The following is a 21,210-nucleotide window of genomic DNA, read 5'->3' on the forward strand; positions in this document are numbered from 1 at the left end:
TTACAATGAAAAGCTTATAGCCCAAAGACAGCAAGAAAACAACCAGATCTTTGCACCAGTTTTACTACCTGTTCAGCAGAAGTCCTCTACTCACTCTTTCAGTCATTATCCCATATCACTGGCATGCAACATAAGTACCCAAATATAATTTGCATCTGAACTAATTTCTTATGGAAGCATTTTCTTTCAGCTTACAGTTTCCATCATAGAGACAGAAGCCATGCTTAAAAAAAAAAAAAAAAAAAGGCAACACTCAGGCATGGCAGCAGGAGAAAAAGAGGCAGGTACACTGACTTAGCACTGGAATAAGAGGGAAAAAGTCTCAGCAGACATAGAAGAGGAAAAGGTGGCCAAAAGAAATAAATTAATCCAAAAAATGTGAATGCTCACAGAATGTTTAACCTCATTTCTGGTAACTGGGAAGCTGCATTATACACTACAGAGTGATAGTCTGCTAAAACATACTGCCATCTTTGCAGGAACATTTTCCAATAAGATTTAAAAAAAAGGGGGAAAAAAAAAAAGAAAAAAGGAAAATAGGAAGAGCTTCTTGCCCTGGACATAACTCCAGGGGAATCCAAGCAAACCTAGCCTAGACACAACCAACAGCCCAAGTGTGTCTCAGATGACTTACATGACACCTTGCAGGACTTTCTGAGGATCAAGGTCAAATAATCTATCAACATAGTGGCGGCTACTTGCCGTTACCTCCTGTGGAGAGAAAAAAAAAAAGACTGGTAAGAGTTTATATTCATGTAATAGCAGACAAACAGGAATGGCTAACGCTGCAGTAAGTCCACAAAACCTATCAGGCAAGATACCAGCAAAACCACAGAATCATAATTAAACGTGTAGGATGTTACTGCTGGGCAACATCCACACAATGAGTTAACCCTGTGTTCAAGTGTAATTTAAAAATGATGCTGAATGTAGGTAACATGTTACAAGTCAAAACAAGTTAACAGGGAATACAAAAGGGTCTACTTCAGTTGTCACCACTGCCTTAAAATGCAGTTCTGTCATATTCAATTACTATTTAGAAAAACCAGGGATTCCTGAGGGAAAGTTTAAGGGCAGTTACTGTTCCTCAAGAAACACACCCGCAAACAAGGTCTCAAAAATAAGGAAGATTGTAGGAAGATATTTCTCTGTAACTTTATCATATCTACGCATTTCAAAGACTGTCCCACACAACTTCAACACGGTCAAAACCACACATCCTTCATAACATTCCCATAACTCTTTTATAAGACAAAGTGAACTCTCAGCAACAGGACCATGCTTGTAAGCTAAACATCTATGCACCAATTATTTGTTATTCCCTTTGAGAAGATCCAAAGCTGGAGATGGCAAGCATTCCAAAAAACAAGGGTGGGAAAGAGGAAGGGAATTTTCCCTCCAGGTTCTCATGAATACATGCCAGGGTGTGTTTCAATTATCTCACTTTGGATTTTTTTTTTTTGCCAGCTCAACTTTTTATTAGGTTTTTCCCATTTTATCCTTATGAGTTTTCCTTCAAAGAAGCTATAAGGGAATTAAAAAGTCTTCCTTGCTTTTTCAAGTATCTGCTCTTGGGCTCAATGTACTTCTGCTTCCCCACCCAGATGTCCGAAGCATCAGCAGCTTCTTGCCTGTGGTCTCACACGACTCTGAGAGAAGAATCATCTAGAGGCAGCGAGACTCCTTTGTCTCCAAGAATACTATTAAATGATGCCAAATAAGTTCCACAAATAAGCTTTCCCCATACAATGGGAAAGAAATGAGACCAGCAAAAGATTTTCATGTACTGTATTTATGTATTTACATCCAAGGTCTTCTGGACTTCAGAGATCCCACCACTTTGCTTCTAAACTCTCCTGGCTTTCACCTTATCAGCTACAAGGTTTGTGATACGTAGGAGGGCATTCATATCTAAACAAACAAGTTTTTCAGGTAGTCTCCAAAAATAATTTATCAATACCATCAGCCATACAGTTCTCTTACCGAGTGAAAAATTTTAAGGAAAAATAGGGGGGAAAGTCCAAGCCCATGTCTCTTTCAAGCAGTATCCACACCATACCTTTCGCACTGTTACTCTCAGCGCTCAACTCTGAAGAGCAGCAGGACAGGAACCAGCACTGGCTGTTCTACTCACTCTCAGCTGTCCCCAAGGAAAGGATACCAGCCAGAGTTGTCAGACCCCCTTCCGCAAGGCCAGCGCCCTGTCCACAGATGCAACACATCAGCCTCCTCCCTACAGCAAAAGCCAACAAGGCCGTGCCGGGAGATCCCGAAAAGCTATTAGAAGGTCAGCGCTTCGCCTCCAAAACACTACAGGCTGGGAGCCCGCTACGTTTGTGAGAGACCTTCCCGACCTTTGCTGCAACCTGCTCGGTACCACTCCAAATAACGTCAGCGAGCCCTCTTCTCGCTGAGCAAGAGTTTCGGAGGTACCAAAAACATTCACACAAGAACAGCTGAAGTGTGTTAAGCGATGTCAGCAAGTAAAATTACATTCAGAGTAGGCACTACCCAGCAACGAGGGGAACGCCGCTTGGAAGAGATTTCACCCCCGCTGGCGTGAAGTTGCGACGCGGGGAGCACAAGGGACCGAGCGCCCTGGTGACGCCCATGTCACCCCTGCGGCCCACCACAGAGCCCATCCGGTCCACTCCTGGCCCCGGGGCCACCACACAAAGGGGCCCGGCAGGTGCCGGGGACCTGCCGCGAAGGCGAAGGTCAGGCCGAGCCCCAGTAGCGAGCGAGCGGAGGAGCGGGCGTTCTCCCTCCCCCCGGCGGCCGCGCTGAAGGGCGGCGGCGGCAAAGGGCCCAGCGACACTCACCGAGAGGACGCTCATGCGGAGCGGCGCCTCCAACACACACGCCATCTTGGCGGACGCAGCAACAGCAGCTCCGGCGGCGGCGATCTCACGCTCACCTCGCCGCCGCCGGTGGGCACGGCCTCATCGCGAAGCGCTGCGCTGCCGGGCGGGGAGGGAAGAGGAGGGAAAAGGGGGTGGCAGCTTCCCGCCCAGCGAATCGGCCGACGCCGAAACCCCGCTACCTTCCGTCAGGCGCACTGCCTAAAGCGCAGGCGCCTCTCTGCCGCCCCGCCACTGCGATTCGCGGGGTGGGCCCCTCGTGCGCTTCCCGCTGCGGCCCGGCTCGGCCCGGCGCGATGTGCGCAGGCTCGGGACAGGTGCGGGCTTGTGTCCGGCGCTCTTCTCTGTGTATGCGGAGCGCTGCCTGCGCCCTGCCCCGGTACTCGGCATATGAGGTGGATAAGGCTGGCCGTGCCTCCGCAGGTGACTGACCTAGCCGTTGCTATTTCCTTCAGCTCTCCTCTCAGAACACTCCGTTAAGCGGCTAGTGTGGGACTGGGTGGGTAACTGACTTCATCTGGCTGGAACATCTCTCAGACGAAGAGAGGCAGAGAGACCTGGGGCTATTTAATGGGGAAAAGAGCTGACTGAGAGAGGATTGTATCAATGCTGATCAATAGCTAAACGGTAAGTGATAGGCCAAAGGGCAGCAGGCACAATCTGGAACCCAGGCAATTTCACTTAAGGAAAAAAATTATTTTCGTTGAGAGTGGCAGAGCACAGCAGTAGGCTGCCCAGAGAGGTTTGGAGTCTCCTTCTCTGGAAAGATTCCAAATGTGTCTGGCAGTGTTCCTGTGCAACCTGCTTTAGAGTGATCCTGCTTTAACCTGGGGGGTTGAACAAGATGATTCTTAGAGGTCCTTTTCAACCCCTACCATTCTGTGACACACAATTTCTTATCACCAAACTACAGTTTAAGCACAGCCTCCTAATACCTGATTGATTTACAGCTTATCTTCAATTAAAAGTGTCAATAAAAATTGATAGCACTTGCTCTGAGAGGGGTGATGTACATAAGGGGCTTCTGCCCTCAAGGCAATATTGTAATATGTTAAAGAGTAGTGTTTGCTGATAAGTTTTTTTCTGTTGACAAGTTCTTATTTCTTTATCTCTTGATGCCCTTGCTGTCGTCTTGCAGCCTTTTGTTTAGCTTTGATGGAAATTTCCAGCACAAGCCAGGCACTATCACTATTTTGGGTCGTCTGCAAGGACATAGTTCCCAGGCATTATTTACACAAAGTAACCAACTTGACACCATAAAGCCACTAATCAATGGTGTCCTCCTTGGAAGACTAATGTGGTATATCATAGACAGGGCAGTTAAGAACATGGTGTAATAGCCAGGGTTGTGTTAGGTCAATGGTTGCACTTGATGGTCTTAGAGGTCTTTTCCAACTGAAATGATTCTATGATTCTATATTTAACTCAAACAGCTTCACTTGGATAACAAGGCAGCTGACCTTACCACTCTTCTCACACATCCCACTGCTGTTTCCATAGTCCCCATTCTGCACCCTATGAGACAGCGTCACTAGCACAGCTTTCAGGACAGCCTCTCAGCTGTCCAACAGCAATCTGACCTTTTTTTTGCTACAAGCAGCCAGGTTTAGCTTCATCTATCTTATACTCTGACTACACTAGCAGAAATCATGGTATGTTGCAGATCTTTCTGACACATCATCCAGGATTTTGCCTGTGTGGAGTTCCTGGAATGTAACAAAGATGGTGGGAGTCCAGCATGTGTTGGCAATTCATTCACACCAATTATGTGGAGAGCTGGAGAACTGTTTGAAACCAGCTACCAAAGCACAGTCTTAATTAATGTGGGATACAGGTATGGCTTGCCACTTCCCCTCCTCTGCCTTGCTGTGAAGAACAGAGATGGTTTGGGTTCTTTTCTTTGTCAGGTTCTGTTGCTTGTTTGGTTTTGGTTTGGGGTTTTGCAGAAAATGTCCTAAAAATCCCAGGACTTTAGTCAGTTTTGCCATAGACTTATCTGAGGTCTGATAACTGTGGTATTAGTGCCCCTGTATTTCCCATCTTAAGGCACCGGGATAGCAAGTCTATGAACTCATTGCTCCTGAAGAACAGAATTAAACGAGGAGGGATGAATAGTAAAAAAAAACCCCACAACATAAAACCACACTCATCAGGGTTCACACTGTCAATTTTTGCTCCTGGGAGGTAAGTGTAGGTTTGCTAGCTGTTAGATATTGCAGAGGATAATGGGACCACAATAAATGTGCTTTGGGATGCTGTCACAAGTGAGGGTCTGACAAACATTTTCCAGATCTTCCTAATGAAAATTTAAAAAGTCAAAGCTGCTCAGAAAGACTTTAAAACTTCCTCTTTTTTAAAAAGGTCTGAAGACTGGTCTAAGGAACCCACAAAACTTCGTCAGCCTTCCCTAGTGTTTTTTATTTTTTGGAGTATTTGGTCTTTACTGGAAAAGCTTCAAGATCAGAGCTTCAGCTGAATCCTACATGCAGCAGAGGATTTTGGGGACAGGGAAAATCCACAATGGAAAACACAAAGCTGGACACTTCAAACTGCAAAAAAGATGTGAGCAACTCCAAGAAAGGGCACAATGACTATATAGGTAAGACGTGATGTGTACTAAGAGAAAAAAAATATTCACTATCTACCACCTGCACTCTGATCAATGGATGTTGAAATACTTTATACAAATGAAGTCTTAAAGATTACCCAAAAATAAATAAATAAACAAAAATCGTTATTCTATCTTCTCACAGTCTCCAGCTCTCAAGAAAGCCAAACTACATTCAGCAGAAAGTGAAGGACTGGGGATGACACACAACAGATTAACTTGCTTTAAAAACTTAAGTCAGTGTAAAAAAAAAAAAAACACAAACAAAAAACTATGACATGTACTATACATCTTCACTCCAGTTCATGTAGAATTTGACAGATTAATACCATACTCAGATTTCTTGGGAGACATAAGTTCATAATAAAGTTTATACTTAAAATACTTTGTTTCCTTTATAGCCTTTGGATCATGAGGCCTGCTTAAGATTTTAGCATTGCAGAGCCAGGACCTAAGGATCCAAGATACTCAACTACTGTTAGTAATTTAGCTGACAGTTCACAGCTACTTCAGATAACCTGAGGCTTACACCAAGCATATCCAATTTTTCACTACTTGATACCACAGCTCTGGTGGGTGTTTTGACAAATGAGCAAGCATGGAGATACAGAAGCAGTATTAAGAGGGCCCATCTAATAACTTAGTAACAAGATAAGTGTCCTCCAGGAAAAAAACAAAACAAAAACACCACGACCACCATGCCAGATGTTAACGGCATCAACCCACCAGTATAAAGCTGTTAATCAGAACTCCGGAGAGTATTATTTTTGCCATTTCTACCACTTGAATACTTTTATGCACCTACCTTTCATAGTGAACTGCTGAGAGGAACAAAGATGAATCCCAGAATGTGGAATTGATTTTAAAGACAAAAGTCTTGACCTTAAAAATGTTTCCTTGCTATGTAACTCACACACACCAATCCATTTCACTCATGACTCCAGTATCTTCCTCCAGTCAGGATACTTTCTTTTTTACAGTGCCTGTGATATAGAGGAGTAAAAGTGCACAGGAGCTAACTCTGCTCTTAAAGCTCAATGATGAGATGTCCCACTTCATCTGGACTCCTAAAGTTCAGTGCAGAATACCAACAGAACTTAACTGTAAGATTGAGGAGTCTAATGGCATGTGCTATAGCTCTTGAAAATACTCGACGTTTTGTTGTCCTCACAGCCTTTCAGGCCAAACAGAGTGTCATTTGTGTGCTACTATTTCAGGACAAACTTAAACAGTACCAAGAAAACTTCCAGGAGGATCTATATTCTGGCAACTCCTGTTCTCCTTCAGCTGAACTTACAGCTGAAGCTACCTTGTAGATTTCCAAATCCAGTTGTAAGAATTCAGCAAGTTACACACTACTGAAGTGACAGATGAAAACTTGGCCTAATCATAATAGTAGGCATTATTGTCTCAAGCCAACTTAAAAACATCAACCACTTCATATGGAAACACAAAACAGCCTAAATGTACACATTTAGGAAGCTGTTCATCCTAACTCTGTACACTTCAAATTTTAGGATACGGTTTTTGAATTTTAGGGAACAGTGCACAAATGAGTTTTTAAGAAGAGAGATGCACATTTCAACAGGCCCCATAAAATTATCATGCTTCAGATGAAGAGACTTGGTTTCCTATCAAAGCTGTAATTAAAAGGCGACACTGGACAATACACGTTGTCCATGACCATGAAGTTTTTGTATGGCATAAACATCAGAAAAAAAAAAACTCTTCTATTGCTGTTTTGTTTCTGTGGGAATTCTATTTTCAAATTTAGTTCACAGAGTTATTGCATATGCTATTTTGTGTTAAAAGTTCAGTATAAAACAAGACAAAAGCAATAAAATGAAATAATTTGGTCTTTTTAAGTCAGGCATCCTCTCCCTTTGACTTGAGTGACAGTTTAAGAGTTCTTTTGTTAAACAAGCAGGGTGAATCTTGTCTAGCAGCACAGGCTTTGATATGTGGTATACTCTAACAACCAAGAACTGAAGCAAAATAACTGATCATATATGAACTTTAAATCCTCTGATGAAGTACTTTGTTGGAAAAGTCTGCTTCGGATTTTGATGTTCAATCCAAATAAATCTTCCTCCCAGTGAGAGGAACTTACAGCCTCTTCAGCTTAAAAAAGTAACAAGAATAAGATCAAGTAACATTAAAAGTAGTCCACCACAGTTCTCAGCACTTTCCCATAAAAACATACAGAGAGAACTTATATATACACATCACATGAAGTATTACTCTGGTTTATCTTCATCCTCTGCAGCATAGATAGCTTGATTCCTCCTCTTAATTTTAATGCCACTATTGCCATTTCCATTACCACCCATGCGCTTTAATGGTCTCTCATTTAAGCTCTTCTCTTCTACCTGCTTACCCTCACCAGATCTCTCCAGTTCCTCATTAATGGAATCCGTAGCATCATCAGATGATACCACCATGGAATCTGGCATGATCCGGATGTCAGAAAAACTCGCAGAAAAGTCAGGAGGATGATCAGGGGAAGGATCTACAGAACATGTACTCAAGTCTTCATCACCACCTTCTTCATCCAGCAATATTTCATCTGGATTAATGGATGAAAGTCCAGAATGATCTGTATTATAGTCACTGGGTTCCTCTGCTGACCCTGTACTGTCCATCTCCTCTTCTTCCTCGTCGTCTTCGTATTCGCCTCGTACTGAGCCCTCTTCTTTAGCTTGCTGGATCCTGGCATTTATATCAGTGAGGCCAAACTGGGCACAAAATTCAGTGGTCTGAGGATTGATGATATGAACTGGTTGCATGTGTTTTTGGGGCTTGCTGGGATCATAACAAGCAGCTGATAGTGTGAAGTTACAAGGTATCTGGAGGTTATGATTCAGCTCTTCTAGAACCTCTTTGATGGCTTCTTCTGTCGCACTGTAATCCCACCTAAATAAGTGTATAAAGTTTAAAAGTGCAGCTAGGCAAAAAGTATTGCCATTTCCCAGTGCAAAAATGGGTAACAAGCTCATCTTACAAGAGAAACCTAACTTCCCAAGGGATTTGTCAGGAAACTATATTGCTTTTGGTCAATACTGAGGTTCCCCTCTACCCTCCGATGATTTGTGCATTACATGAACCTACATAATAAACATTCATCCACCTACTACCATAATCCAGCCTGTCCTTCAGTCTCAGTGTACCTGGCAAAAGGATCAGCCATCATGTATCTTAACATCATGCATCTCAGAAGGTGGTATTAAAGTCTAGAACAAAACTGCCTGCCTGTGTAGACCAGTAAAGGTGTATGGTCTAGAATACAGCTGTTATCACCACCCGCTTTGTTTTCCAAGATATTTAAGAAGTCCTACAGGCATTACAGGATTTAGAGCAGAGAAACCCAACTCTAAGATATGTTTACTTCCAGCCCAGCAAACCCATGCTTTTCTCTCTGTTTTGCATGCAACTTACCTTGCATGGAGGCCGTTCTTCTCAGGCATATTCCAAGAACTTTGAGTCACATTAATAAGGCTGTTGGTGGCCTTGAGGACTGCAATCCACTCAGCATCATATTCCAGCGAGTCACCTGCACTAGGATCATGCGCTATGTCTACTATCTGTTAAAAACAAAACAAAACAAACCCACAGAAAACATGTAGGGTGAGTTATTTCTCTTGACAAATAGAAACTGATCAGAAGTTTGAAGTCTTACTCACACGGTACAGCATTTTAATTAAGTTCCAGGTACACTGAGCTGGTTAGTAATCTCAAGCCCTTTCTTGTTAACCCTACATAAAAGTTTATAGCAATAAGACAGTAAGAAAGGACAATCAAAAAATTCTGTATTTTAGCTCACAGAAATTAAAAAGCATCATATCCTTCTCCCTATGCTCCCTACTGCCAGCTACTGGACAGCTGCACAACTTAGAAATTAGAATTTGCCTACTCCTAAGTTCACACCACATTCCAAGCAGAAATATATGAAGAATTAATAGCAAGTTATTCTGCTGCATAAACATGCAGTCTTCACACAGCAACTAAATCAACATGAAATGTTCTATTTTAACTGCCAACAAATTGAAACCTAAACCTCTTTGTTTTCAGTGACATTAACCAGAATAAAAACATTCTGTTAAGCCTAACTGCACTAGTAAGTTAAGTCTCTCTCTGGCTTTAAATAATCGATGAAATAATTCAATCCTTCAAGGTAGTTTTGGAGGAGAACTAAAAGGATACCTTTTAAACCATAGCTACACATATATGGATCACCATTCTGCTGGAGGCAATACTACTCCAGATATGTGTGGTCGAAGGATTTTATGTCTGGACTAGCACCCCAGTATACCTTTGTATAGCAAAAGCCCATCCTCATACTCTCTCATCTTCACAGGTAGTTACAGGGCAGATGGATCCCACCACACATCTAAAGGATAGATAACGGATCATCTTCCCTTTAAGTTGACAAATAAAAGCTACTTTAAAGTAAGACAACTAAAACACTTGAGTGCATTTGAAGAATATGCTGTCTGCAGCTCCCTCTCATAGCAAAGGATTTTAGATTGACCCATTTGAGATTTCAGATATAGCAGCCCAGACGGCAGACGCAGGCCACAGACATGATGACAGGTTTGCTCATGGCAAATCATTTTGGCACTTCTATGAAAAATTTCCACAGCCTAGACCTAATTGTCCACTGCCCTTCCTAGCTAAACAAAAAGAAGTAGAGCCATTCTTCTAGGAAATCACATGAGTTCCTGCTGGAATTCACAGTACTGAAAGGAAATTAGGGTATTGAGCTTAGGACTCAATTCTGTCCGAATTAATTAACACAGACTTGAAGAAAGAGGTGCTAGCTGACACAAACTAAAGTGTGCAGGAAGAGCCTCAAAGTGGGCTTTCTTTTTAGATTTGACATTTGGAAAGAAAAAAAAAACCCACAAGAGGAGATTCAGTTCAGGTTAAAGTAGAGCTGCTCCTCCAATTAGGTCAAGTAGTTGTTCTAGGGTAGAAGGAAATGGTAGGAGTAAGCAAACACTGTGCGTGCATGACAGAACACAAGGTCTGCTTATTCCAGGATAGTATTAAAGACCATTCCATACATGCACTTTCCCTAGTTTCTTTCTAATTCCTCCATTTATTACAACTATTCATCACCTTATATCTAAGCACAGCACTTAACACCACCTATGAGTACTGGTAGACTGAAAACCACCTGCACATTACCTGCAGGAAGTCTCTGTGTGGTAGGCATTTATCCAGAGCCAAAAACTTTGTTGCTTTTGGTAGCTCTTCTTGGGAGTTTGTCTAGAAAACAAAGTGTTAACACAACATCAGCGTTTTTATGAAATCTGACCATTCTAAAATTACATAGAAAGATTTAAAAGCAAGAAAAAGAACTTCCTGGAATATAAAATTAGCATAGGATTATAAGAAAGGGATGGAAGGACAAAGAGAAAGACAAACTTGACTGGAATTCTAACAAGAGTCTTACACCTTGAGTACTGTGTTCATTTTTGGGGCCCCCACTACAAGAAAAACACTGAGGTCCTGAAGCAGGTTCAAAGAAGGGCAATGAAGCTGGTGAAGAGTCTGGAGAACAGGCCTGGTGAGAAGCAAATGGGATTGTTTAGTTTTGAGAAAAGGAGGCTGAGGGAAGACCTGGCTCTCTACAACTCCATGAAAGGAGATTGAAGCACATAGCAGTTGGTCTCTTCTCCCCAGTTGCACCAAGGGAAGTACAGGTTGGAGATTAGAAGAAACCTTGTCCCTGAAAGGGTTCTCAAACATTGGAACAGGCTCTCTGAGGGGCTAGTGGAATCCCCATCCCTGAAGCTGTTTAAAAGAGGCAGAGATGTGGTGCTGAGGGCCAATGGTTTAGTCCCAGACTTGGTAGAGTTAGATAATGGTTGGACTCAATGATCTTAAAGATCTTTTCCAGCTGAAGTGATTTGATGATTCTGTTCTGACTCCAAGAAGCTGGATGCAGATGACAGCGAGATAAAGCAAGAGACACAGTTTATCTTTAACCAAGGCAGCTAAGCACACCTAGCCTTCAACAAAAAGAAATACTTTAGCACAATTGGAAACAAACCTGTGAACCTAGAGGGTCTAGAGTTACATTTTTACAGCTAAGTAACTTGTCACACCACTTTCAGGAACAACTCAAACTAAGAGAAGCTTCAACCAATAGGTACAGGGTTTTCACTCAAATAACATAAACCAAGAGAAGTTTCAGCTGACAGGTGACCAGGCTGCTTCATCTGCCAAGCTTTATTACAAGCATCCTCCTATCCCAGATAACCACTAGCTTCAGTCACTTTTTTGTCACCTTGAAGTTGTCTCTCTCACCACTAAAGTGGGAAACAGTGCTTTTCAAGGAGTTTCAAGTGCAATGTTAGCTGTTTCACACTCACCCTGAAGATCAGGTAGCTACACCACTGATCTAGAACATCTCTGTACTTTGCACAAGCTAGGAGCCTTAACACCACTTAATGTTTTGAGGTTTAAGCTGAGTTTTAGGAACTAAGCAAAAGCATCAAGAAGCTGCTTCTCTGGACACAATTACTTGCATTGGAATTCTAAGATGTGCTTGGGCACAGACATCTTTGATTTCCCACCCCTTCTCTTTACCTGGTGTTGCATGAAAGCTGCAAATTTAACATGAAGATGTGCTGAGAACCAGTATGTGGGTTTCAGATGGTGAAGAAGCTCTGAAGCAGCCGGACTTCCTAGGGTGTTGCTCTCCACTTCTTGACGAAAGAAGGATTTCATTTTCAGAAGCTGTTTCTTGTTTCCATAGTGATATATGCTCCTTGGCCAATCATGTGACATAAATATATCAATTGGACGCTTTAACTGTCAAGCCAAAATGCATAGAGTACAAATAAAAGACATAATACATAAGTTTAAAAAACACATAGCATAAGACAGAATGTCTGTAACATGTTCTACCTCAAATCAATGAGTTAGCTGCAACCAACACCCTCACTTTCAAAGCAAGCAGGTGTAGCACTACCTCTCTCTCTAAGGCTTCTTCTTCCCCCAAAACTTCTAAAAATAAGCACAATATTCTTCCTCAAAGAAGCCTAATCAATGTCTTAGGCATGCCTTGGTTCAATATTCAGCACATTTCCATCAGCTGCATCAGAACACCTCTAGCTGAAACTCAAATCCAAAGAAACTTACAGTGAAATGTATCAAACACTTTACAATTACAGCAAACTTTTATCCTGTGCTCAGCATCCCCGTATATACTGAACACTTGAGTGTGCAACTGCAACCTAAATAATCATCCATGAGACACTTACATAGTGTGACACCACATCCTGCACCCAATGGAGTAGCCCTTGTGACCAAGCAGGGAGTAAGCAATAGCTCAAAAATAAAACTACTCTGTCCTCTGAATTTCTTGCCCTAGAGTAAAAAATATTTCTGCCACAGGACTTCGGGATTAGCTTATTCAGCCGCTTCAATTTTGATCAGTTAACTTTGTTACCGACCAGCCTGCACGTTAGACAAGGTAGCATCCATCTTCCTAAAGCTAAGAGAAATCTGGAACAGCTGGACTACCTCCCTTTCTGTGAATTTTATCCAATTTGAAGAAGAAGAAAAAAAACAAAACACCACATCCACTCCTGCCAGTGCCTGATTCAGATCAAATTTGCACTCCTACACAAAGCATTGGAGGAGACATTCAACAGGAACAATAGTAGCATAACACACAACATAAAATGGTGTGTCCTAATAAGCTGGGAGTTGTCAGCAAGATTTGTTATCAATAGCATACAAAGTAACTTTAACATCTTACTTTGAAGTTAATGAAAATTATTTACCACTGTTTGAATGAAAAAGATAAAAATTTTCACACACCTGCTTGAGTTTGAAGACTTCAATATTCCTCACATGGTAAGCGCTTCTAATTGTCTGCTGGTTGTATGGTGGACACTCAAAGTGGCCTGAAACATTGCAAGGGGGGTGGGGTGGGAAGAAAGAGTAGGTGACTGAATCAATAGTTCCATCCTGGCACTGTTTGCAGGCTAGCCTCTTGGAGTCACAGACACCCAGAGCAACTCCAAATATGAGGCTGCCAACAATCAAAGGAGATACCGTATTCCCTTTACACAAGGCTTACACCAACAGGCTGCTAACCTTTTACTTGTGATGCAAGTATGTTGTAAACATGTATCTACAACAATGAGCATTTCTTCTGTTCTATGTCTTATTTTCATAAATATAGACAACACAGCAATTCAGTTGTGGAAAGGAAAAACAGGAGTTTGACTCCAATATTTAAACCCCAGGACTTGTATGAAACAAATAATTTCTGGCAGAAATATTTATGTACTTAATTCCTGAATGAGGTTTTGTACCTCTCTGGTGAGACAATACCCCTCATTCCTTCCCCACAGCCCTTACCTCCACAGCTATGCTGCACAGCCACATGCAGTCACACATGGAGAGAGCCGTTTGCTGCACAGTCATGACACGTGCATCTCTTAACACCATGGCTACATGTGCAAACATGGCATTGCCAAGGAACACAAGGCAACAGTAACATGTTAAGAGTACATAGCAAGCCTCTTGGACTGGTCAGTGATCAGAACTTAGGATATAACCATTCAGAAAGATGTGTTAACTGAACGATAGCAAAGCACTGCAGGAGATCTGACTCCTGACTCAGGACACAAAAGCTGTGATTTTTTTGTGTTTCTTCAAGAGTCCTGCCACCAACTGTGAAACTACAGCTTAACAGATTTAGCAGCAGCTTAAACACGCATGTAACTTCCCAGAGGCACCACAGACTCTGGAAGTGCAAACACGTACCCTGTCAAAAGGCACCTAAATCTCCAGCTATGCCTTGGGACAAAAAACCTGAACACCTAGCAGAGCTCCTGTGTACTCTTAATGACCAGGGAAAAAATGCCTTTTTTGGTAGTTAGCATTACTGTCAAAGAAGCCACATCTCCCACATGCAATATTCTGTCACACAAACTATCATCTGTGACATTTCTGTGTCCTGATAGAGGCCCTTCCAAGAAAGGGCTCTTGAATATACATATATATAAACAGAAAAAATTGATCTCAAGATGTACTGACATTAAGCCTCAATTCAAGACAGCATATTTGTACAATATAACACTTATAAACTAACAACTTCACATAAAGAAAACTAAATGGTCTTGCATTGCACGCTAAAAGGACACTGCCACAGAAAAATCAAGGTTGTTCCACCAACCACATTCAAATGCCGTTCTACTGCGGTGGCCAGGCAGCTACCGACTCATCAGCTAAATGTGTGTTGAGTCAACAGAGGTTTCCAGTATAAGAACTAGTTCAGGTATGAGAAACAGGTAGACGTTGCCGCGGCGATCGGATTCAGTGCTCCTCTCCCAACAAGCCCGCTCTGCCTCGCCATACCTTTTCGGTAGTCGTGAGACTTGAAGATGCCCGAGATGCCGCCGATCCTCACGCCGCGGAAGCGCACCACGCCCGCATAACCTAGGGAAAAACGGGTGAGCGGCTGCTTACGAGTGTGGCCTGAAAAGGGCAAGAGCCTGGGAGCGAAAACTCTGGCGGGAGTCCTACCGAGGTAGTAGATGTTGGGAGCCACCCACCCTCCATAGGGTAGCTCCTGCAGGTGGTTGGACGCCTCATGGTTCCCGCCGATGAACACTGTGAGGACCGGGGCTTTCTTCTCGCCAGAGTAGTACCTGCGGAGACATGGCAGCTGCTGCAGCGGAGCGGACAGGGCCGGGCCCCGGCGGGACAAGGGCAGGCCAGGCCGAGCCGAGAGGCGCTCACCGGTAGAAGGTCTCCATGTGGCGGTACTTAGCGGGCACGGCCATGCAGCGTAGGTCCGCCTCGTTCCGCACGGCCTGGAAATCTCCGCAGCAGAGCAGCAGGTCGGGCCGCACGTTGTGCCGCCGCTGTAGCAGTTCCAGCGTCTCGTACATCTTGTCCAGAGCGCCATGGCAGCACCCCGCCACAGCCACCTTCATCGCCGCCGCTCACAATACCGCGCAGGCGCCGAGGGACGGGCGGTGTCCGCTGCGCCTGCGCGCTGTAGCAGCTGGTGGGGCCTGGCGGGCAGCCGCGGTGCTAGAAGGCTGCGAGGGCTAGCGGCGGCGTCTCTCCCCAACAGACAGTCGCTGGGGCGCTCGTTGCGCTCCGTGCGCGGTCATGGCCGCGCAGAGGCCGCCCAGACATCAGCCGCTATCAGATGGGCCCGGGGGAGTCTCCGTGCTCCCCATCTCTCGTGGAGATGAGTCAAGCCACGGGGCAGGGGGGACCTGCGCAAGGACTCTGCTTCGCGCTGCAGCGGCAGTTAGCGCAGCGGCCCGTAATAAATCAAAAGATCCCGTCTCACACGGACGGAGCCTGAGGAAATAATGAAGACTCTTGCGGTGGGCAGGAGACCCTGCAGAGGGTATAGAAACTGCTTGAGGAGACGCTGTACGCTACAGTACAGAAACTACTCACCAGAGCCGCACAGCCCACTCCCATCAGCCTTGCAGAAAAGCAGCACAAGCTTTACTTGGTTATCGCTGCGTGGCACAAAGACTACGCAAAACAGTGGGGGAGTAGTGGCAGCAGCAGGCAGTAGCTGTGTGCACTTTATTCTGACATTTGTGCTTTGGGATCGCAAAGGACATACCATCCCTAAAATGCTCTTGTCCTGGCAGCCCAGCATGAAGCAAGCATATTTTTAGCTTAGTCAAGCATGACTCCTTGTAACTTTCTAACACACAATGCCAGGAACAGTCAGTGGTTTTACCAGGGCAATTGTATATGAGGCAGGGTGGGAAATTATGTGTCTATTTTTCAAACAGCACCAGTGTCCTCGCTTTGAAGGGCAGTGAATTGGATCATAGTGTGGTATAGGTATCACATAATAAAACCACTCCAGACTTTTTCCACTATTTGTTGGTATTTTTTTTTACCAGTCTTGAGGGATTGAACAAAATAGTTAAACATTAACTTGCTGCTACTTACCCTGTAATCATGAAACTAAGTAGACATTCCTGTTCCCGTCCTTTTCCTCCCCTCAGTAGCAAGTATTACATAATGGCCTCTCTTTTGATACCAAGAAAACATGAGTGTTCTCTAATACATTTCATAATTTCACAATCTGAGGTTACTGTGTGTTCTTCGGGGCTCTTGTCCAAGCCCAGCTGAAGTGGAGGGCACAGTTCTTCTGGTTTTCATCCCCACAGGTCTTCAGAGTAAAAGAACACACTAAAGTGTCCCTAGGTGCACTTGGCTCTTTCACTGGCTTTGCTGAGACTTACCCAGATGTAGTGTGAGAACTTGGCCTGTAAAACACATCTCCTGAGAAGGCTTTCCAGCTCCTCTGGGGAACAGCAGTGCCTCCCATTTGCCACTTCTCAGACTTCCTGAAAGGAAGTGTGTGAAAGACAGAAAACGTACATGAGTCTCTGGAATATATTGCCTTACCCAAGATACACTGTCTTGGGGGCTTCCTGACTGACAGAAGACACTTTTCCTGCCTACCCAAATTCATCCCCAGTCAGTCAAAGTAGGCTGATACTGCAATTGTTACTTTCTGAGTTTGTTAGCTCAGGCTCATATCTCCTACTCCATATGCCACTATTTTCAAAAGTGAACCAGTGCAAAGTAAAGTTTGTAAGGTGTTTGGGTTCTTTTGTTGGGTTTTGGGGTTTTTGTGCTTTTGTTTGTTTGGTTTGGTTGGGTTTTTTTATGGTGTATTTGAACACTATTATAAATCTTGTCATCCCTAATTTAACTGTGTGTTTACTCAGCAAAACTGCTTTGAATTTTCCACAGCAGTCAGCCCACAAATGGAAATAGCCATTGTACTATTTACAGGGTAAGTAGTAGCAAGTTAATGCTTAACTATGTTAATTTTGTTCAGTCCTTTCAAAACCATTCAAAAAAACCCATGCAACTGAGATGCAGCTCCCTTCCACCACCACAGGACTAGAACAACTTTGGCTATGGATTGGGCTTTGCAGTCACAGTCTTTTCCCTTGGTGTGCTCATGTGTATTTCTCTTATCTGGATGTCCTACAGTACATCCTGCCCTGCAAAGGAACTGAGGCTGGGAAAGGAAGAGTCCTGAGAAACCAGCTCAGAGCAGTGGATTGTTTGGGTGGGAGTTATTTGCCCTTTTGGATGTTGCCTGCTTGAGCTGTAATATGTTTGTATGTTTTTTTGTTTGTTTTTTTCCTGAGCTAACTGTGGTGATTTAGAGCCATGGAAAGAGTTTTCTGAGAAAAATGAGAAAGAATAAAAGATATCCTAATGCACTGCAGATAACAGGGTTGCTTCCCTCATCTCTGAGAATGGAACAAGAGGGAGAAGATATCTTTTAGAAGATGACAAAAGATTTCTAGCACATCTTGAGGATACTAAAATGAAGAAGAACAGCAAAAGAGAGACATCAGTAGCTGACTTTGAGATATGATAGCTGAGGAGGGAAGCAGGTACAAGGGTAAAAGTTGTGGAAAACAGTTACATGTTTCTGAAAGAAAGGGCGATTAACTGGAGATGCAAGAGACAAATCTGATGCGTTCCAAATGGGATTTTTAACCCTGTAATGGTATGCATGTGTGTGACTGAAGGAAGAGGATCCTACAACCAAACCAGAGTTCAAAGTTCCCTTGGAAAAAGACCCCGTAAGGTTGGCCTAAGTATCGCAAGGCTTACCTGCAACAGCGTTTGCTGTCTTTGGGCACATCCCCCCCCACTGGGGGGCTGCACACAGCCTGCAGTGCAGCAAAACACGCTGTCAAATGGAAGGCCCACTCAGGCCCTCACCACTGAGGCACGGCAGTCGCTTTCCCCTTCCAGTTGTACTTTGGCCCTTTCCCCCTCAACTTTCACCGTTTCAAGTAGGCACCTATCACACTGTTTTGCTGAAGGACACTACTAACGGCCTTGAGCCAAAGGGAGCAGAAAACTCACCGAAGCCAAGAGATGGAGCAACCATGTTGCTGGCTTTTTCCAGCGGCTGAGGCAAAACTAAAACCGTCGTCCTGGTGATCCGTATGGCCCGACCCGAGCGGCAGACAGGGACAGGACGGACACACGGCTGGGGCGAGGGGCCGGCGAGTGGTGGGGAACGGGAGGTACTCGGGCTGAGGCGAGGGGCTGGTGGGTAGTGAGCGACGCGGGGCTGAGACGAGGGGCCGAGCGGCTGCGGAAAACTCGGGGCTGAGGCGAGGGGCCGGTGGCGGTAAGGGATGGGATGGAAGGGAAGTGGCGCTGCCGCGAGGGACCGGTAGCGGTAAAGGATGGGAGGGAAGTGGTGCTGCGGCGAGGGGCCGGTGGCGGTAAGGGGTGGGAGGGAAGTGGTGCTGCCGCGAGGGGCCGGCTGCTCCAGACGGCGGGACCGCCGGCGGTGACGCGAGGGAGGGGCGCAGCGCGTGCACGCGCGCGGGGGACGTTCTTCCCCCGCCCCCCCTTCTCCTCCTCCCTTCAGTCCGGTCAGCGCCATTCCTCTGCCGCCGCCCCCTCAACAGCCGGGCTTCGACCTGCGCTCACGGGGCCGCTCGCCTGCCCCCCCGCTCTCTCTCCCTCGCCGCGCCTCCGGGGCGGAGCCCCCCACCGTGCGGAAGGGGCCGGCGGGGGCGGGCAGCAGATCGCGCCCGGCGGCGGCAGTGGCGGTGCCGGCATGGGACAGAGCGACGCTCCGGCGGGTAGGTGCGGTAAGGAGCGGTGAGGCGACGTGACGTGACGGGGGGAATGCTGCGGCAGCGCCCGTGGGGCCTGGAGGAGGGGCGGGCGTCGATGCGGAGGGGCGGTGGGGTTGGGGCTGAGTAGCCGTCGGCTCTCCCTGGCCGGGCTATAACGGCTGCTCCCCTCGGGACCCGACGACGGGAGACAGGTGCTGGGTGGACCCCTAGGTGGATGGTGGCCGTGTGATTTCTGCCGGTGGTGAACCACCCCAGCGCGGCATGTCGCGGGGGTCGTGGTGCTGGCGCTGACAGGGTTCGAGCGGCCCGGCCCGGCGGGAGCGGTGCACAATGCTGGGGGCCGCTGGCCCGCCGTGGGGAGCGGCGGGATGTTTCGGAGAGGGCGTCAGGGGGAGATGGTGTGAGCCAGGGTTGTGGGAAAGCAGTGATTGAATGGAGTTACCGGGTAGTGTACAGGGCGGAGAGGGAGAAAACAGCTCTCGCCTCTCAGGCATTTAAGTTGTGAAAACCTGTACTAAGTGGTGTTGGGGTGGCCGACGCTGTAAATTGTCTCGGCAGAGTTCTGACGGAGTGCGGAGAGGCGTAACGGCTTTTAAGCGCAGTGATCTGAGTGTAGTTTCCATTTCAGGATGGCCCCAGGCTATGGTGGTTGTGAAGTGGCAGGTTAACTCCGGTGAAGGGTCGCCTCTACTTAAACTGTTCTTTTTTTGTGTGTGTGTGAACGCTTGCCACTTGTCCCAGGACCCTGGGTAGCTGGACTTTCAGTCATTTGGTGCAGCTGTTAATACCTTGTCATGAAAGTAGGATTTTTATTTTTTCCCGAAGTATTTCTTCATGTGCATGAAAGGGAACAGCTTTGCAAGACTCCTTTGTTCATAGGCAGACAAATCCAAGATTAGGTTGCGTGTAAACTTGTAAAACTGAATAACTAGTGGAATGATTTATGGAAGGATGCAGTCCTACTGAGGTAGTTCTGTCTGAAGGTTGTCAGATTGCACTGATCTCAAGTAATGTAAATATTTTAAAGCCCTGGACTAATTTTATTATTTCTGTTCTTCACACTAAAGAAGGAAGCCCTTGAGGACATACTCTTCTGTGCCACTTATCTTCTCTGTAACAGCAGGCTAGCAGTGCAAAGGGTAGAATTGGAGACAAGAGGCAGGTATTCCTCAAGCTGTTGGCCACTGAAATGCTTCCTAAATGGCTGGGTGCATTTTTCTGGTGATGGTCTCATGGCTTTAGCTCACACAGTCTTATGGTAATTAATTATCTCACATTATCATCGGTTAATAAATTTTCCGAGCAGTTACATAAAATAGCCACCTCCTCTCGATTATTTTTTTGTGAATCTCTCACGCTTGTTAGTTCTGCTCTAACAGGTTATCTAGGGGGAGGTGATTATCATGAGAACTTTGAGGAGATCCGTGTATTTAACCCCTACCTGATGGATTCTGAGAAGAATTAAGAGACACTGGTGGGATGTTTGTTTTTTCAGTATTGATACATCTGGAAATGGAAATGTTGTGTGGTTACATTTAATTTCATATGAAATAAAAGAGAAAGTTGAAGTTCCTGATGGCATATACCCAGTTTCCATTACCTAGACCTTTGCAACTACTGTTATGTGTTGTATTACTTTGTACTCGTAATTTGCAGAGGTGCAGTGTTAAAGGTAGCTATAGGCAAAATGCCTCAAGTTACAGCTGATCAATGCGTGACTGCTAAATACTGCAGAGATTCACGGGTAAAGCGTTAATTCTGGTTCCTTCAGCTGCAGCCTGTGGAGTGGGTGATGAACATTGTGGCTTGGGCGGTTCAGAAATCTCTGCAGTGGAGCCCTGGGTCTAATGCTCACTGCTGATAGCCCTAGAATTGTAAATATGATGATGCACAGTGGATTTGTGTGGAGTTTCTTTTTTTTAAGAACCTTTCTCGCTTCTTCCTGCAGGCACTTCTCCCACCTTGAATTACATAGGAAACCTGAATTACATAGGAAACAACCTGAACCTGGTTGTTTCTTGGTTAAATACAGAGGTTGCTCTGCAGGCTTACCTCATGTCTTTTGCATAAATGTTTTCCAATGCTGTTTTTTACTTTAATG

The 21,210-nt window shown here is 45.2% G+C and overlaps 3 protein-coding genes across 5 annotated transcripts in view; all 3 read right to left on the bottom strand.

Annotated features, from left to right (window-relative positions):
- The window catches only part of ARMC8 (armadillo repeat containing 8), a 64,873-nt gene extending 62,006 nt beyond the window's left edge, over positions 1–2,867 (bottom strand). For all 3 annotated transcript variants that reach the window (XM_054386349.1, XM_054386350.1, XM_054386348.1), the window contains exons 1-2: positions 2,823–2,867; positions 635–711 (exon numbers count right to left, since the gene is read on the bottom strand). In XM_054386349.1, coding sequence (XP_054242324.1) covers positions 635–711; positions 2,823–2,867 — 122 coding nt within the window. The remainder of the gene's footprint in view (positions 1–634; positions 712–2,822) is intronic.
- Positions 2,868–7,286: 4,419 nt separating this feature from the next.
- DBR1 (debranching RNA lariats 1) lies at positions 7,287–15,431 on the bottom strand. Its single transcript, XM_054386022.1, has 8 exons — positions 15,235–15,431; positions 15,019–15,143; positions 14,851–14,931; positions 13,303–13,388; positions 12,064–12,288; positions 10,657–10,737; positions 8,905–9,050; positions 7,287–8,382 (listed from the first exon to the last, which is right to left on the bottom strand). The coding sequence occupies exons 1-8, from the start codon at positions 15,429–15,431 to the stop codon at positions 7,707–7,709; spliced, it is 1,617 nt and encodes a 538-aa protein (XP_054241997.1). The 3' UTR covers positions 7,287–7,706.
- Positions 15,432–18,316: 2,885 nt separating this feature from the next.
- LOC128970844 (uncharacterized) lies at positions 18,317–18,910 on the bottom strand. The gene has a single exon (XM_054386205.1). It carries the CDS (start codon positions 18,908–18,910, stop codon positions 18,317–18,319), a length of 594 nt encoding a protein of 197 aa, XP_054242180.1.
- Positions 18,911–21,210: the final 2,300 nt, after the last annotated feature.

This window comes from Indicator indicator, chromosome 13 (assembly GCF_027791375.1).
Source record: "Indicator indicator isolate 239-I01 chromosome 13, UM_Iind_1.1, whole genome shotgun sequence".
In the NCBI taxonomy this organism is placed as follows: domain Eukaryota; kingdom Metazoa; phylum Chordata; class Aves; order Piciformes; family Indicatoridae; genus Indicator; species Indicator indicator.

What these genes read in the sequence shown, in the direction of transcription:
- DBR1 (XM_054386022.1), bottom strand. Translation starts at nt 15,431, where the DNA reads ATGAAGGTGGCTGTGGCGGGGTGCTGCCATGGCGCTCTGGACAAGATG. An exon ending in GTCTCACGACTACCGAAAAG is followed by an intron (nt 13,389 to 14,850) that starts GTATGGCGAGGC and finishes GCAATGTTTCAG; the next exon opens with GCCACTTTGAGTGTCCACCA. An exon ending in CAGCTTTCATGCAACACCAG is followed by an intron (nt 10,738 to 12,063) that starts GTAAAGAGAAGG and finishes TTTGTTTTCTAG; the next exon opens with ACAAACTCCCAAGAAGAGCT.
- LOC128970844 (XM_054386205.1), bottom strand. Translation starts at nt 18,910, where the DNA reads ATGGCGCTGACCGGACTGAAGGGAGGAGGAGAAGGGGGGGCGGGGGAA.